General features: G+C 36.2%; 1 protein-coding gene across 2 annotated transcripts; it reads left to right on the top strand.

Annotated features, from left to right (window-relative positions):
* Window positions 1-847: 847 nt before the first annotated feature.
* Window positions 848-14102, top strand: LOC144997159 (deSI-like protein At4g17486). Of its 2 annotated transcripts, XM_078956991.1 has the most exons (4): window positions 848-1098; window positions 1248-1535; window positions 1682-1805; window positions 13949-14102. In XM_078956991.1, exons 1-4 carry the CDS (start codon window positions 963-965, stop codon window positions 14046-14048), a joined length of 648 nt encoding a protein of 215 aa, XP_078813117.1. In that variant the 5' UTR covers window positions 848-962; the 3' UTR covers window positions 14049-14102. The 2 variants fall into 2 exon arrangements, with proteins under 2 accessions (XP_078813117.1, XP_078813116.1); XM_078956990.1 differs by lacking the exon at window positions 13949-14102 and having other exon boundaries at window positions 849-1098; window positions 1682-2066.
* Window positions 14103-16736: the final 2634 nt, after the last annotated feature.

The following is a 16736-nucleotide window of genomic DNA, read 5'->3' as shown; positions in this document are numbered from 1 at the left end:
TAAATTATTTGTTTAAATATAAAAGAGAAAAAAACACTTTATTTTAATAATTCATATTTTTCTAATTTTTCACATAAATTCAAACATTTCGAATGAATTTCATATTTGTTTTTTCTTTTAAATGAACTCATATATTATCAAATTTGTTCCGAATTGTAGGACATTGTTTTAAGGGATATTTATAAAAAAAAGTACACTTAATTATAAATGAATATGTAGAAAAACTCTTATATTATTTTTATGTTCAAAAAACTCATTATGTTATTATTTACGTTTCAAATAAAAATCAAACTGTAAATTTTTAAGAGAAATGATCAGCTAAAAATATGATATGACATACACATCTCTTATATTTTATTGACTGTATGTTAAAACATATCAAAACTTACATTTATTTCGATTACGTGTGTTCAACTGTTCAATTGTTTTCTCTCTGTGGAATTATATATGATTTATTTTTCCCCTTTAACTAATCATTTTTTTCATAAATAACATCGGTGTAGTATAAAAAAAAATGCAAACAATTAGATTTGTAGTTGTCAATTTCTCTTTTTTTTTTTTTTTTTAATGGTAAGTCTTAATATACAGGTTTTTATGAACATAAAAATAATATAAAGTTTTTCTGTATATATAATTAGTTGTGTTTTTTTTATATATCAAAAACAGACGAAAAATATATAATTATTCTGAATTAAAAATATATAATCTAAATGATAATCAATGTGAATCACACTGCTAGCTTTTACGTTTTACATATAAAAAGTCATTTATAACAATAATAATATTTTCGGGTGAAAGTTTAACTTCAATTATACACTTGTTTTCTTTTGCTTGCGAATTTATTCTCTTAAGTTCTCCAAATTCTATTTTAATAATTTCAAATTTTGAAATATTTATGGCTTCTACAACGTATTAATTCACGATAAATATAAGGAGTTTCAGATTTTCTGTTGAAACGGAAAATGCGGTGGGGAGGGAGATCGGCGAAGCCTGGAAAAGAAGGATTGGTGCCGGTGTTCCTCAATGTCTACGATCTTACCTCCATGAACAGCTACGCTTACTGGCTCGGCCTCGGCGTCTATCACTCCGGCGTGCAAGGTATGGATTTTGTTTTATCGATACACGTTTCCTCTTCTCTCCGATCAATGTACTCTAAATGAAGTTAATGACTCTTCGTTCATGATTGACTGAAAATCTAGCAAGTTAAGAGTACTTTTGATTGTTGTTGTTTGATTTTGTGATTTTAGTTCATGGAGTGGAATATGCGTTTGGATCTCATGAACATGCGACGACTGGAATCTCCTGGGGAGAACCGAGGCAGGGCCATGGATTTGGATTTAGAAAGCAAATTCTGATAGGATTTACAGAGAAGAAGTGGATGGAGGTTAGAGAAGTCATGGAAGAGCTTGCTGAAGACTACAAAGGAAATTCATATAATCTCATCGCCAGAAACTGCAACCACTTCTGCAATGATGCATGTGTTAGACTCACCGGAAACACGATTCCAAGTTGGATTAATCGTCTCGCGAAGATAGGTACGTCGTACTATCGTTGGAATCTACATTCTACAAAAACCGAAATCAAATACGAATTCCACATGCTTTTTGCATTAGCGGTGGTTTTAAAATCGTGAATCCTTCGTTTATGCTCCGAACTCTATTTTTTCCGGTGAAATATTCAGGTTCGTTGTGCAGCTGTATAATTCCGGCGAGCGTAAATTCGATTAAAGTCGGAATCAAGGCTAACAAAGTGCATAATGAAGGAGAAATTAGCAAGAATCACAGAAGCCGATCTGGAAACGGAAGGTACGCGGCTTCGTCTTCGAATTCTTCATTGTCGTCTGAGAAATCATCATTGCCATTATATCCTGTTGATCGGAGTAGAAGTCATAGAAGCACAGCTTCTCTACCTCCATCTTCGCCTATGATTCTTAATTTTTGTTTTTCTTCTCCAGCATCACCTTAGCTTCATTAGTATTTTTTTTATCACTTAAATCTATCTCGTTTGTGTTTCTATTTTTTTTAATTGGATATTTTATATATGAATCATTTCTTCCGGAATCAATTTTGTCCATGTTCAAACGTTTCTCCATCTAAATGTAGATAAGTAGGCAAAGTATATCAGGACCTAGCGGCTAAAGTAAATCAACAATTTTCGTTTGACTTTGTGAAAATTATAACACTTTTTCAGTCACATTCCATAACTAATTTCTTTTATCAATCTTTAACTATTTGTATGGAATCAATCATAAATCCTAATATGATAATCCCATAAGAAATTTAGTGTTACGTGAAATGTGCCAAATAATAATCAATACTATGCGAGAGCAGTAGGTATGGGTCGCCTCCACGGCGTTATTGTATTCGTGGAGGGCCAATAACACCGTTATAACCCAAAGAACACCGCCCCCTTGCTCGTTATGTGTCTTCTCGTGGTAACGACCATCTACAGCAACGACGTCTTCTTCTTCTTCAACATCTTTTTCTTCTTCTTTTTTCCTCTGTCTGTTCTTCTTTTTTCGCGCAACCAAAACTCTCACTTGGAGAACTTGGCATACAAGCTCTCCCTCCTCAGGGTCACCAAAACCTCTCTCAGATGCTCTTCATGCTCCTCCTGTGTCTTGGAATAAACCAAGATGTCGTCAATGAAAACTATCACAGACCGATCCAACATCGGTCTGCATACGCGGTTCATGAGGTCCATGAACGTGGCAGGAGCATTGGTGAGCCCAAACGGCATCACCACGAACTCATAATGGCCATAGCGCGTCCGAAACGCGGTCTTCTGCGCATCCTCGTCTCTGACCCTCATCTGATGATAACCCGAACGCAAATCGATCTTGGAAAACCAAGACGCTCCCTGAAGCTGGTCAAAGAGATCATCAATCCTCGGAAGTGGGTATCGGTTCTTCACCGTTACCTTGTTCAGCTCCCGGTAATCTATACACATCCGATGCGACCCGTCCTTCTTTTTCACGAACAGAATCGGGGATCCCCAAGGAGAACTGCTCAGTCGAATGAATCCCTTGTCTAACATCTCCTGTAGCTGCGTAGACAACTCCTGCATCTCAGGAGGAGCCAACCGATACGGTGCCTTGGCTATTGGAGCCGCACTAGGAACGAGGTCAATCCTGAACTCCACCTGTCGCCCCGAAGGTATCCCAGGAAGCTCCTCTGGAAAAACATCTGCGAAATCTCGCACCACCGGAACCTCGCTCACCGTCACCTTACCCGCCTCCCGGGTATCCATCACATACGCGACATAACCTGCGCATCCCTGCTGAAGGTATCGTCTAGTCCTCGCTGCTGAACAGACTGAGGGTCCACATTGTGGCCTCTCACCATGAATCACTAACTCTCCCCCACTTGGGGTCCTGACCCGCACTAGCTGTTGTGCGCAATCTATCACCGCCCCATTGGGGCTCAACCAATCCATGCCTATAATCACCTTGTTCCCACGCAACGGAATGGGAACCAAGTCCACCAGATAACGCTCTTCAAATAACCTCAAAACACAATCCTTGAACACTGCTGATGCTCGCACCGATCAATCATCGGTAATCTTTACCTCTAAAGGGCAATCCAACATGCCCGAAGACTCAGTGAACTTCTTGCTAAATGCAAGGGAAACAAACGATCGGGTAGCACCCGAGTCGAACAACACCTGGACTGGGATACCGTTCATATGGAACGATCCTAACACACACACACACACACACACACATATATATATATATATATATATATATATATATATATATATATATATAAACCGAGCACATATCAATATCATAACATCATAAAAATGAATGAGAAGGAACGAATCATACCCGTCACCACATTAGGTGCAGTGCGTGCCTCCTCGGCAGTCAGCTGAAATGCCCGGCTCCTCACCACTGGAGTATCTGCCTTGCCCTGCCGGCCATCCATGATCCGTAGGGTCGCTAGAGTTGGCGCCTTTACCGGCGCTAGAACTGTCAACTGGGGGCAATTGGCCTTCTTGTGGCCCCTCTGGTTGCAGTGGAAGCACAACAACTCAGACGTCTAAATAACTGCTGTCGGAGCAGTTCAATCTCTGCTAAAGTGCCCAGGCTTGCCGCACTTATAGCAGCCTGATAATCCCGACCTGCACGACCCCTCGTGCGTCTTGCCGCATTTCCTACAGCGGCCCCGTCCTTGTTGGCCTTTCGGCCCCACATCTGATCCCTTGGGCTTCTTCCCCGAAGCCCCTCCTGATTGTCCCTCTTCCGCCTTTCATTTCCGGATGTGTTCCAAATCTATCTCCCTCTCCCTCTCCCTGGCAATCATAAAGTCCAAGGTGAGGCAAGCTGAAAAACTAACGTGCTCCCGGATATCAGCCCGGAGCATATCATGATAGCGGGTCCTCCTCATGTCCTCATCGCCCGCATATTGGGGCACCAACAGTGCCCTCTCCTGGAACTTGGCGGTGATCTCCGCCACAGTCTCCATCGTCTGTCTCATGTCCAAAAAATCCCTGGCCAACTGTTGAAGCTCGACAGCCGGCATAAACTCTGCCCTGAATCTGGTCATACAATCTGACCAAGTCATAGCCTCGATCGCTGAGGCTCCCAATGAGTCACCCACTAACTCCCACCAGTCTCGAGCTCGGTCTCGTAAACACCCTTCCGTATACCTCACCTACGACCCCTCGGGGCAGAAGCTAGTCAATTGTGCAGACTCGATGTCTGCAATCCATCGTCTGGCAGTTATGGGGTCCTTCGCCCCATGAAAATCCGGTGCACCACTGCCCCGAAAGTCCTTGAAGGACAGTGTGCGAGATCCCGACTGGCCAGATGTCATGTCACTCCTGAATGTCTGGAGGCGATCCTCCATCATCTCCAATATCCCCTCCTTGATCGACCTGAAGATAATGGGGGTCGACTCAAGGATGCCTCTGGTGATCTATGACGCGATGAACTCGCGTAGTCCCTCATCTACTGGCTCGGAACCTGGTCCCAAACCCGATCCCACTCTTGTACTGCCAACTACTGGCCTCGAGTGTAGTACCACCATTCTGAAATACAAAGAAATAACAACTGTTAGTGATACAGATACCCCTGGAGGGATCACGCCCACTACAAATTCCCTGGTCGTATCTTAGCCTTCCTCGGTTCGGGTACGGATCCTCTGCTTTCAGTAGTACGGGCCCATATTACCTTCCACATCTATCCGTACCTTCCCCAAAGACCGCCTCAACTCAACCAGGTCCCTTCCACTACCGCTGATCACTGCTACTCTTATCCTAGGCTTTCCCTAGGAAACCGCTGACCCACCCATCCCAATCCTCAGCTTTTGATGGTCTCTTTGTGATGCCAATTAGCTAGTACCTGAATACAATCACATGTGACGAGGCTCGGATAATCCTTCGAGTAAAGGACTCATCTCTACAACGGTTAGGACTCAAACAAGAGTCAAATCCAACACTCTGAGATTATTCAACCCTGATAACATGTGACTTTAACGTATTCACCTAACAGTTAACTCCCATCACTTCAAAGCCCACATAGCACAAAGCAAACAGCATTTGGACATAAGGAAAACAATCTCAAGCAACTCTATCCTCGTAGAGAAAACTGAACTAGCATGCAATGCTAAACTCGTACTATCAGGAATAACCTAAACAGGCTACCCTACTGCTATCTACTCAACTCTGGCATGTAACTCTTTCATATACTGAAGCACATAAAGCAGGAACATAAGGCATCACTCCTAGATCCTTAGTCCTATTCTAGCATGATGTTCTACAGAAACTGATAACATAAATAAACTTGTATGGGTACATTGGGGAATACTTACTTGAGCTCGGCCGGTCGCGCACATCACACACTTTGTTCTTTCGTAAAACCCTTTACTTAGCCTTTTAGAAAACATTTTCTCGTTCCAAAATCTTTTAATCCCTCAATTTGAGTTAAACACCCCCGAAGGTGTGTCCGAATCCCTCAAACCAGGGCTCTAATACCAACTTGTAACGACCCAATTTTCACGTCCAGAAATTTCGTTTTTAAAACTTTACTTAGAAAACACTAATAATTAAAACATTGTTTAATTAAACCATTTCACATCGAAAACCCAAATTTGAAATCCACAACATGTAAACAACCAAAATATCAGAGTATCAATCCCAGAATAAACTCATAACTGCGGAAACAAGAGTGTGTGTGATATACTGCTACCGCGCCGGCTCCTTTCCCTTAGTTGAAGAGGTACCTGAAACCAAAACTGAAAATTGTAAGCACGAAGCTTAGTGAGTTCCCCCACTGTACCACATACCATATAATCACATAACATACATAAATTGTCAGGCATATCTGGGTGCCCGACCTACCCCTTCGGTCCTCTCGACCGGATGCTGCCTAGCATATCTGGGTGCTGGCCTCCCCTTCGGTCCTCTCGACCGGATACTGCCTAGCATATCTGGGTGCTGGACTCCCCTTCGATCCTCTCGACCGGATACTGCCTAGCATATCTGGGTGTTGGCCTCCCCTTCGGTCCTCTCGACCGGACACTGTGGAAACTATTTCTCCCCTCTACTATTACCACATAACATGTATCACAATATCAGAATCTATCTAACATGGCTGGGTATGACTACCCCTTCGGCCCTACCGACCGGATATCTTGGGGACTATCTCCCCCTATTGTTACTAGCACATAAATACAACACAGGTAGTAATAATCCCTTAGATGAATATCACAGAGACAATCATCTACATACACCTCCTACTGGTGGGCTGACATTGTGGCCGTAGACCCACCGCTACTGGAAGGTAACTCACCTCAAAGTAGCTGCTAATCTGATCGGAAACTAACTGTCTACTGCTGCTGCTGCGGATGCCCTCCGGCTATAATTCCCACAAAACGATCAGTCAAACATTGCTAGATGTACTTAGGGTAAAATGACCCTTTTACCCTTAACCAAGTCGAAATCCAAGTCAAAGTCAACTTCCAGTTGACTGGACTCGCCGAGTCCGCGAGCAACTCGCCGAGTCCTTCCCTTACTAATCTGGTCCTACTCACCAAGTCCCTCTCCCCACTCACTGAGTCACCCTCGACTCACCACTTGGGACTATGGGGCCGACTCGAGTACCGACTCACCGAGTTTGAAGAACAACTCGGCGAGCTCCAGGCAAACTTCATAGGACTCGCCGAGTTGTTCATCCAACTCGCCGAGTCTAAGACCATCTTCATAGAACTCGCCGAGTTCCACTTTGGGACTCGCCGAGTTCCTCGACCTACTTCCCAAGTAGGCCAGATCTGAGACATGCAATGCTTCAAAACCACAAATCTATGGTCCTAGGGCATGTTTACCACGTAAAGTTGCAAACTTTACGTGCATGCACGGCCTAATGAGCTCAAACATGCAATTCCAAGCTCTTTAAGAGTTCCTACACTCAATAGGGACCTCAATCACTTCAACCACAGAGACTTTATGCTACTAGGATGTCCTAAAGGTCCAAATCCGGAGTCCTTGCGGAACATTAACCATAAACACATAGAGATTTAGGTTCTTAGGGCTTAAAACCTCTTTTTAGGGACAAGAAGGGGGTTCAATGAACTAAAGATCAAGGTAGGAACTTTTCTACCTGAATAGAAGCCCCTCACAGAGTAGATTCCGGATCTTCTTCTCTTCTTGCACTCGTCAACCTTCTCCTTCTTCTCCCAAGCTCCAAACCACCTTCACAATGCTAAACAGATCACCCACAAGGACACAAAGGGCTAGGGTTTCGTTCTACAGACCTCTGGGAGTGCTAGGGGAAATGGAGGTTGGGTTAGATCGTTTAAATAGGGTGCAAACAACGAGGTTAGGGTTTTAGTCCAGACAGGGTCTACTCGCCGAGTCCCACGGGCCTACTCACCGAGTAGACAGAACTGATCCCGTGTCTAGACCTGCTTCTACTCGGCGAGTTAGTCCTTCAACTTGCCGAGTCCAAGATTAAAATGCAATACATAAGGAGAGTTAATAATCAAGAATACATACCAGGAACCAGGTGCTACAATTCCGGTCTCAACATTATTAATTTATAGAGGTTTTAATGTATGCTTAATATGGATCTAAAGTGGATGGAAAATGAATACATAACATTTCGGGGGGGGGGGGGGGGGGGGGGGGTACATCTAAGATTCTTCATCTCTTATTATATTTGACTTCTTATCTTGTTAATATATTTGACTTCTTATCTGTTTGTTATACAATTTAAAATTATTATTGAATACCATTTATAGGTTTTGTACGTTAAATATACTTTTTTTTATCTAAAATCCAAATTTATTCTAATTAATCTACGATGGGTAAGAAAAAAATGTTAAATCTTTGACTTCTCAAAGATAAGTGAGTAAAATTAGGAAAAAAAATTCGTTTAAAACAAATTGGACGGGAATGTATTTGGAAATCAAAAACTATAACTAAAAGAGTTAAATTAGGAATAATATTAATTATATCTATTGATTGCGTTGTTTTTTTTTTAATCTAAGGGAGACAAACTTTAGCATTGTCACGTGGTATCATTAGATAATTTAATACTCTAAAAAGATGTCACTTGACACATAATTATTTTTATTTATTAAGTAGTATAGACAAGTTTAATATGAAACAATCATCACGTAAAGTAATTTAACATTAATCTTTGACTTATTCGAAGTATTTGCTCCGTTTCATTTTCAGATATATTGGTATTATATAAAATCTTAAAGATAATACGATAAAGACAAAATTTCGTAAATGGTACATAAGTTTTTCATTTTGTCCCTAAAACAATCTTTATGAAACCTTTTTCGTATGGATGGTTTCTATGAAATGAACCTTGCACACAAATGGTCATTCTGATGAATGTCCGTTAGATAAATCCATGAAGTTGAAAGAATTTTGAATAAAAACATTTTTTTGCCATTTTTTGAAACTATGTCTAAGGTTCATTCATGAAATTTTGCATAAGAAAATTTTATGTGATTTTGTGAAACTTCGTTTAAGGATTATGAAATTTTGCATAATCATTGTTTGTGAAATTTTAAGGAAGTCCACGAAATCTTGTATTACTTACCATAAAATAAAAGGACGAAAAAAAAAACATATAAAATATAATATTTACATTAATAAAAATTAAAACTTACAAATTTTAATGATCATGCAAATATATTTGTTTAATATATAAGTAATTTTTTGTTGCTTAAACTTTAAATAAAATATTCAAACTACAATACATTATTAAATATTTTCGTTCTATTTTTTATCTAAAAAATCTGAAGTATTAAAAAATTATTTTATTGCTTTTTAATTTTTACATGATGTAATTTTTAAGATTTATCTTTATTTTTTTATACAAATGTTTTTGTTTTTATGGAAAAATATGATGTGTTATTATAAAAATAATACCATGATGCTACTTTATTTTAAAATACAAGTATATGATTTTGAACTAAAGGTAAAAATAAGCTTTGGTTTCAGTTTCTTAGTATAAGTACGGTAAACTAATTGGTTTGATATAAACTTTTGATATTTAATTTTTAAAAATTATTTAGTTTTATCAAATTTTGAATAAATTAAAAAACATATGTTTAAAAGGTTTGTGTTTTAAAAATAAAAATGTATTATGTTTTTTTTTATAAAAATAAATATATTTGTATAAGTTATTTTTTCTGAAATGTTTATGTTTATGCTTCAGAAATAATACCTTATATAAAAATATATTTATTTTTATAAACATATGAAGTATATTTATTTTCTTTTACATAAATGAGTTGAATTGAATTGATATGATATTATTCATATGTTTAATTATTTTAGCATGTGTAGTATACTTAATTAGTAGCTAACATATGCTTTTTAATTTTGCTTTGAAAAGCTTATGTATTTATTAAAGAGTATATTTAAAATTTTATAAAACTAAATAATTTTTTTAATTTAATATCAAAAGTTTATATCGAAGCAACATAAATTTATCATATTTATATTTTGAACTCAAAACCAAAACATATTTTGCTGTTAACAAAATTGCACTGTTAACAAAATTGCATATTTATAATTTTTTGAATAAAATAACAAGATACTAATATTTTTATAATAACATATTCTTTTTATAATAACACATCATGTTTTTTCATAAAAATAAATATGTTTGTATAAAAGTATAAAGATAAAGCTTGAAAATTACATCACGTAAAATTAAAAAATAATAAAATAATGTTTTTATATTTCAAATGATTTTAGATAAAAAAAAATAAAAAACGAAAATATTTAATGTTGTATTGCAATTTGAATGTTTTATATAAAGTTTGGAAAACAAACATTATTTATATATTAAACAAACTATATTTGCATGATTATTAAAATTTGTAATTCATAAATGTTATATTTTTTACGTTTTAGTTTTTTACATTTTTATTTGATTTATGGTAATTAATATATGTTTTAATAGACTTTTTAAATTTCACAAATGATCTTTAGACGAAGTTCATAAAATGATAAAAATAATATTTATCTAAAATTCCTTTAAATTACTAGATCAATCTAACAAACATCTATCAGAATTTGTATGTAATGTTTGCTTGGACTATCTATATAGAAAAAAAAAAGTTTATAATAACTATTTTATGGACAAAACAAAAAACTTAAAGACCATTTGTAAGGTTTTGTCCATGATAAATAAATTCATAAAAAGTTGTAACCTCTATTGATAAACTAGTTGTATGTTTGTATCTTGCACAAAAATTATAAAAATACAATAAAAAATATTTATAGATTATGAAATACATAAATAAATATTTAAAAAGTACCGATGGAATCTATTATATTTAAACTTTACAAAAAAAATCAAAAATTGAAACTAAAATACGTTATAATGAAAAAATAATATAATTATAAAATTATAAATATATAATAAATTTCTTCAACGTGATATACTGTTTTTTCGAATTTGGTTCTTGAATAAACTTATCGATAGTAACTTTAACCATATTTTCTTTTGAACTTCAACCATGTCACCAAATACAAATTTTCATTATTAATAACGTTGTTGTTAGATATACTAACTTTTACTACAAATACAATAATCATAAATTAGTTCATCTCTATAATCAAAATATGGATACACTTAAGCAAGCAAAAAGAAATATTTTTAATATATTAACCATTAACATGTAAATATCTAGATTTAAAAATTATGTATATCGGTTATGCGAATTTGAACGAGCAATTATAAGTGACCCTATTATTATATACTATAATAAAGTTACGAAAGATTTTAATACTTCTCTTTTTGTCAATTTTGGTTCAAGTATAATATTGAACCTTCATTTTATGTTTTTGTTCACAAAAACTCTTTGATTTGAATTTTTCATAACTCTAGCTTTTTATTACATATTATTATTATTTAGTCTTTTAGCAAAAAATTATCCTTCATCATTATTATTATTATTGTTAGACAAAATTGCACGATTGGTCCCTGTGGTTTACCATATTTAACATTCTCTTTTTGCACATCTTTTTGTCAATTTTGGTCCTCCAAGTTATAACATTGACCCTTCACCTTTATGCTTTTATTCACAAACAACCTTTTCACTTTGGTTTGAATTTTTCATAACTCTAGCCTTTTATTACATATTATTAGTATTTAGTCTATTGGCAGAAATGGTACGTCATCATCATTATTATTATTATTAGATAAAATTACACGATTGGTCCCTATGGTTTACCATATTTAACATTCTCTTTTTTATTTTAAATTAATGTTTTATTTATTAGAAAATACTCACCCAATACCATAAACCCACCCACCATCTACCATCACCACCACCACCGCCGCCAAAATTACATAAATGGTCCATATGGTTTACCCATTGTCACATTAACGGACAAAAACCAACCGTCTATATTTTTCGGATTGGTTTTCCGACCGCTGCCATACATGGCAATAAAGTTCAATTTGTTAGATCATTTCTTTATTTTCCTCATCTATTGCAATACATAATGATTTAGGTTTCTTTACTTATGTAATTAGATGACATTGTTTATCTTCCTTTACTAGATTATCTCAATGCAATTCAACATGCTACTTTACTTTACAAAACAATACCTTTCGACCCCGACAACGCCGGAGAATCTGTAGCACCTGGTTTTCGGTATGTGAATTTTATTTTAGTATTTCCCTATTTTAGCCTTGGACTCGGCGAGTCATAGGTCCGACTCGCCGAGTAAGGACGAGACTCAAGACACGTTTAAGTTGGCGACTCGGCGAGTCACCGCTGCTGGATGAAACCCTAAATTTCAAGGGTTTGCACCCTATTTAAACCCTCTTTCCGCCCCAAACTCATCCCCATTCACCCCCAGAACTCCCAGCATCATTTATACCCTTATTTCCTTGAGAGATTGAAGTGTTTTGGTGTGTTCTTGAAGATTTTGAGGAGAAAGAAGAGTAGATCAAGAAGAGGAGAAGGAGGCCAGGCATCTGTGTGTTATCTCAACGTTTTCCTTGAGGTATAGCTCGTTTCCCCTCTGTTTTCAAGCTTGTAATCTCTTTTAGCTTCATAGAAGTCCTTCTTAGGCTCTTCCCCAAGCTTGTTTGTGCTTTGTGGGTTGTAATACGTTGTTAGCCTTTAGATCTAGGCATGATTTAGTCCCTGGAGCTTGGATCTAATGCCTTTATGGGGTCATATTGCATGAAAGCCCTAGATCTACCTCTTTTGGTGCACTTTGAGCCTTAAAATCCATATTGGTGAATATCTACACGTAAAGTTTGATTTGTGTCCTAGAAGCCCAGATCTGTGAATGGCATGGACTGGAATCGAGCAAATCGGTGTATTTGATGGATGCATGGCTGCGACTCGGTGAGTCTATATGTGACTCGACGAGTCTGGTCGCGAGTCACTGAATTGGTCCCTTTATGATGTATCGAGTTGAGCCGTGAGTCACAGGGGGTGACTCGGTGAGTTGGAAGCTGAACTCACCCATGATAGGACTCGGCGAGTCAATGCCCTGACTCGGCGAGTCCAAGGCAATCTTCATAGATCAAGAACAGACTCGGCGAGTTGTTCATACAACTCGGCGAGTCTTAGCATAAGTGTTCTTCGGATGAAGATGAACTCGACGAGTTGTTCATACAACTCGGCGAGTAGGATGAAGAGGTTGAACGTCAGTTTAGAAGATGAACTCGTCGAGTCATAGCCTAACTCGACGAGTAGAAACAGGGACTCAGGACAATCGTCTGATAGGGACTCGACGAGTTGGAGAGCCAACTCGGCGAGTCGGGTCAACTGAAAGTTGACTCTGACTTTGACTTAAAGCTAGACCAGGGGTAAAATGGTCATTTTACCCAAAGGACAGTTAGCAGTGTTTGATTGAGTATGTTGTGGGAATTGCAGCCGGAGGATTTCCGGAGCAGCAGCAGTCAGTTAGTTCCCGATCAGTTCAGCAGCTACTTTGAGGTGAGTTACCTTCTAGTAGTGGTGGGTCTAAGGCCACAATGCCGGCCCACCAGTAGGAGACGTATGATAGATGATTGTCTTTGTGATATCATCTAGGTTTGCTATTACCTGATATGTTATATGCTATCATGATACGTTATATGCGATAGTAGTAGAGTTCGGTTGTTAGGACCGCAGGGTAGTCAGACACCCCAGAAACGTCTGACAGTATGTGATGATATGTTTGTATGTTGGCCTGTTATGTTATGCGATAGAGGTAGCAGGAGGGGACCAGTCCCCAAGGATCGGTTGTTAGGACCGATGGGTAGTCAGCACCCCAGAATGGCTTGACATGGGTAGTCAGCACCCCAGAATGGCTTGACACGGGTAGGACGGCACCCCAGAATGGTCGTACCGGGTAGTCAGGCACCCCAGAATAGCCTGGCAGTACGCATGTTATGTGTTTGTATGGTATGTGGTACGTTAGGGGAACTCACTAAGCTTTGTGCTTACGTTTACAGTTTTGTTTTCAGGTACCTCTTCACCGAAGGGGAAGGAGCCGGCGCGGTAGCGGCACATCATGCACACACACTGGTTTCCGCATTTACGAGATTCACTGGGATTGTACTCTGATATTTTGATGGGATGTATGGTTTGACTATTAAAACATGGTTTACGATGTGTTATGGTGTGATCAAACAATGTTTTTATTTATTAATGTTTTTCTAAAGTAATATTTTAAAACGAAATTTTCAGATGTGAAAATTGGATCGTTACAGAATCTTTTCTAGTTGTTAGCTTATTACACATAACGGCTAGTCATGTTAATGTCATATTTCAACTATCCAACGACCAATATATTATACATTAGTTGTGAGACCAATCACTTATGTATTATATGAGTTAATTTTTTTTTTTTTTTTATATAAATCTATAAATATTTAAGAACTTTGAGTTTATAAAAAAAATAAGAAAAATAATGAATTATTATAATGAAAATGTTTGTTATCTTTTAAATTTAAATAAATAAACAAAAAACTAATGAGCTTTAATTTTGAGAATTTTAAAATTAAAAGGTAAATTTATTAATGAAATTGATATCTATTTATTATTGCATTTATTGTAATTATTATATTAAAATATTATGTGAAATTTAAAAAAAAAATAGCAAAACTTATAAAATGACATGCAGAAAAAAAATTAATTCAAAATAACGACAAAATAACATTTGACAAATTAAATGAAAGTGTGACAAATGGAAAAAAAAAATATTTAATTATTAGAATAGATATTCACATGTGAGTAATCATCATCAATATTAATTATCTCCTTACAAATATTAATATTAAATTTATACATCCACTATGGAATAATCAATAACAATATCGGGTATGTTCATGGTTCTAAAAAGCACGTCATAGTGTACCTCAGGACGTGTCATGGCACGTGACGTGACCTAGCCATTATGAAAACGTTCAAGGCGGGTCCATTAAGCGTGACGCCCAAATAACGTTTCAAGGTGCGACTCATCGTGTTATGACACGAGTTTTTTTTCAAGGCGCGATTCGTTTTTTAAGTTTTTTTCTTTTCCGATCGGCCCTAAAATAATTGACTTTTTGTTAATTTTTTAATACTAAATATTAATATAACACTTCTAAAAAGTTGATATATTTGATAAAATTCAATTATTATATGATTTATCTTTTTTAATTTATATAAAATAGTCACGCCTTGAAAAACATCATGACTCTTCAAGGCTTGTCATGACCTAACTTTGACCATACCGTCAAACTCACGTCTCACGTTATTTAGAACCTTGAATATCCTTACAAATACTAAATATAAAATCAACACACATAGTACAATGTATAAGATGATCGTACATACGCATATGAATAACTTACAATAATATTTAATATATCCTTACAAACATTAAATATAAATCAATACATATATCAGAAGTCACATTATTTATAATCAACAATAATATTTATATATTTTTATAAATATTCAATATAAATCAATACACAAAAGTATCCCATTACTATAGTTCTAATCCTCCACACAAACAACGGTGATGAAACTTTTTATGACAGGCAATTAGTGACGAGGCTATGCATAACCCACCTAAATTTCCTAATTTATCTAAAATTTTTGTAGAAAATTTTTTGTGACCTTTCTTAAAAAAAATTGAGGACATAACTTAAGAATAAAAATTTTAAATTTGTATAAAAAGTTTTTGATAGAAAAATTGATAAACCATATGGTTTCTATTCTAGACTCGCCACTATAGGCAATTGAATTCGAGAATCGGAAATTCACTAGGATTAGCATCAAATACATAGAAATTAATGTAAAAAAGATTGTGGTGGAGTGGTGGGTAAACCACATCCTTATATACAATCGACGACGACGACTGTGGTTTGTAAGGTGGAGAGGAATATTGTCAATGGTTGTGTACGAAGGAAAGGAAGCTTGAGAAAGAAGTGAGGATATAACATAAAGTTATACTATATTGGATCATGTGGGAACTTCTTTTTCGGTGATGACCCATGAGGACATCTTAAAAAATTTGAAAATAAAAAAAAATACAAATCATAAAATCGAGCATAGTACTATATTGGAGAAAAAATTAGAATTTTTTTTTTGGATCATTAAAATTGAATCACGGATCATTTTTATGATCCATGATTCAATATTAATGCTCAAAAACAAATTTCATTTTTTCTGCAATATAATACTATGCTCGATTTAATGATTTATATATATTTTTTTAAATTCTTTTAAGGTGTCCTCACGAGTCCTCACCGAAAAAAGAGTCTTCACCGGAATTGGATCCGTGCTTCTGGGCTAGACATTAATGACGAGGTAATAGTCTAGGTTAACATTTGTAACTCGTTTTGAAATAATAAGAATGTATTATTTGAATATTATTTTTTTTATGCTTAATTGAATTAAGAACAAAATTAAGCGTAAAAATAAAATATTAGATAAACCCGATATCTATGAAGGATGTTATTATTTTTCTAAGTTTCGACTTAGCGGTATGCAGCCTGAAACTTGAATATGAGATCGAGTGATTTTTTTAGCCGAAACAATCTAAACGAGAATCGAGGATCTCGTCGATAGTAGTCCAACGGAAGAAAGACAGACGAAAACGGATGTCAGATGAAGAAGTTATGAATTTGTAACGGAGGTTTCCTGTCCCGGCCTACTAAAAATAATTTAATAAAAATAAAATCGAAATTAGCCGACGGAGTCTAAACGAGAGTTGTAGAGCATTATCTTACATATGTGTGGATATAAAGAACGTCGAAAACG

This window comes from Lactuca saligna, chromosome 5 (genome assembly GCF_052625555.1).
Source record: "Lactuca saligna cultivar CGN05327 chromosome 5, ASM5262555v1, whole genome shotgun sequence".
Taxonomy (NCBI): Eukaryota; Viridiplantae; Streptophyta; class Magnoliopsida; order Asterales; family Asteraceae; genus Lactuca; species Lactuca saligna.
This window is presented reverse-complemented; position numbering and strand designations above follow the sequence as displayed.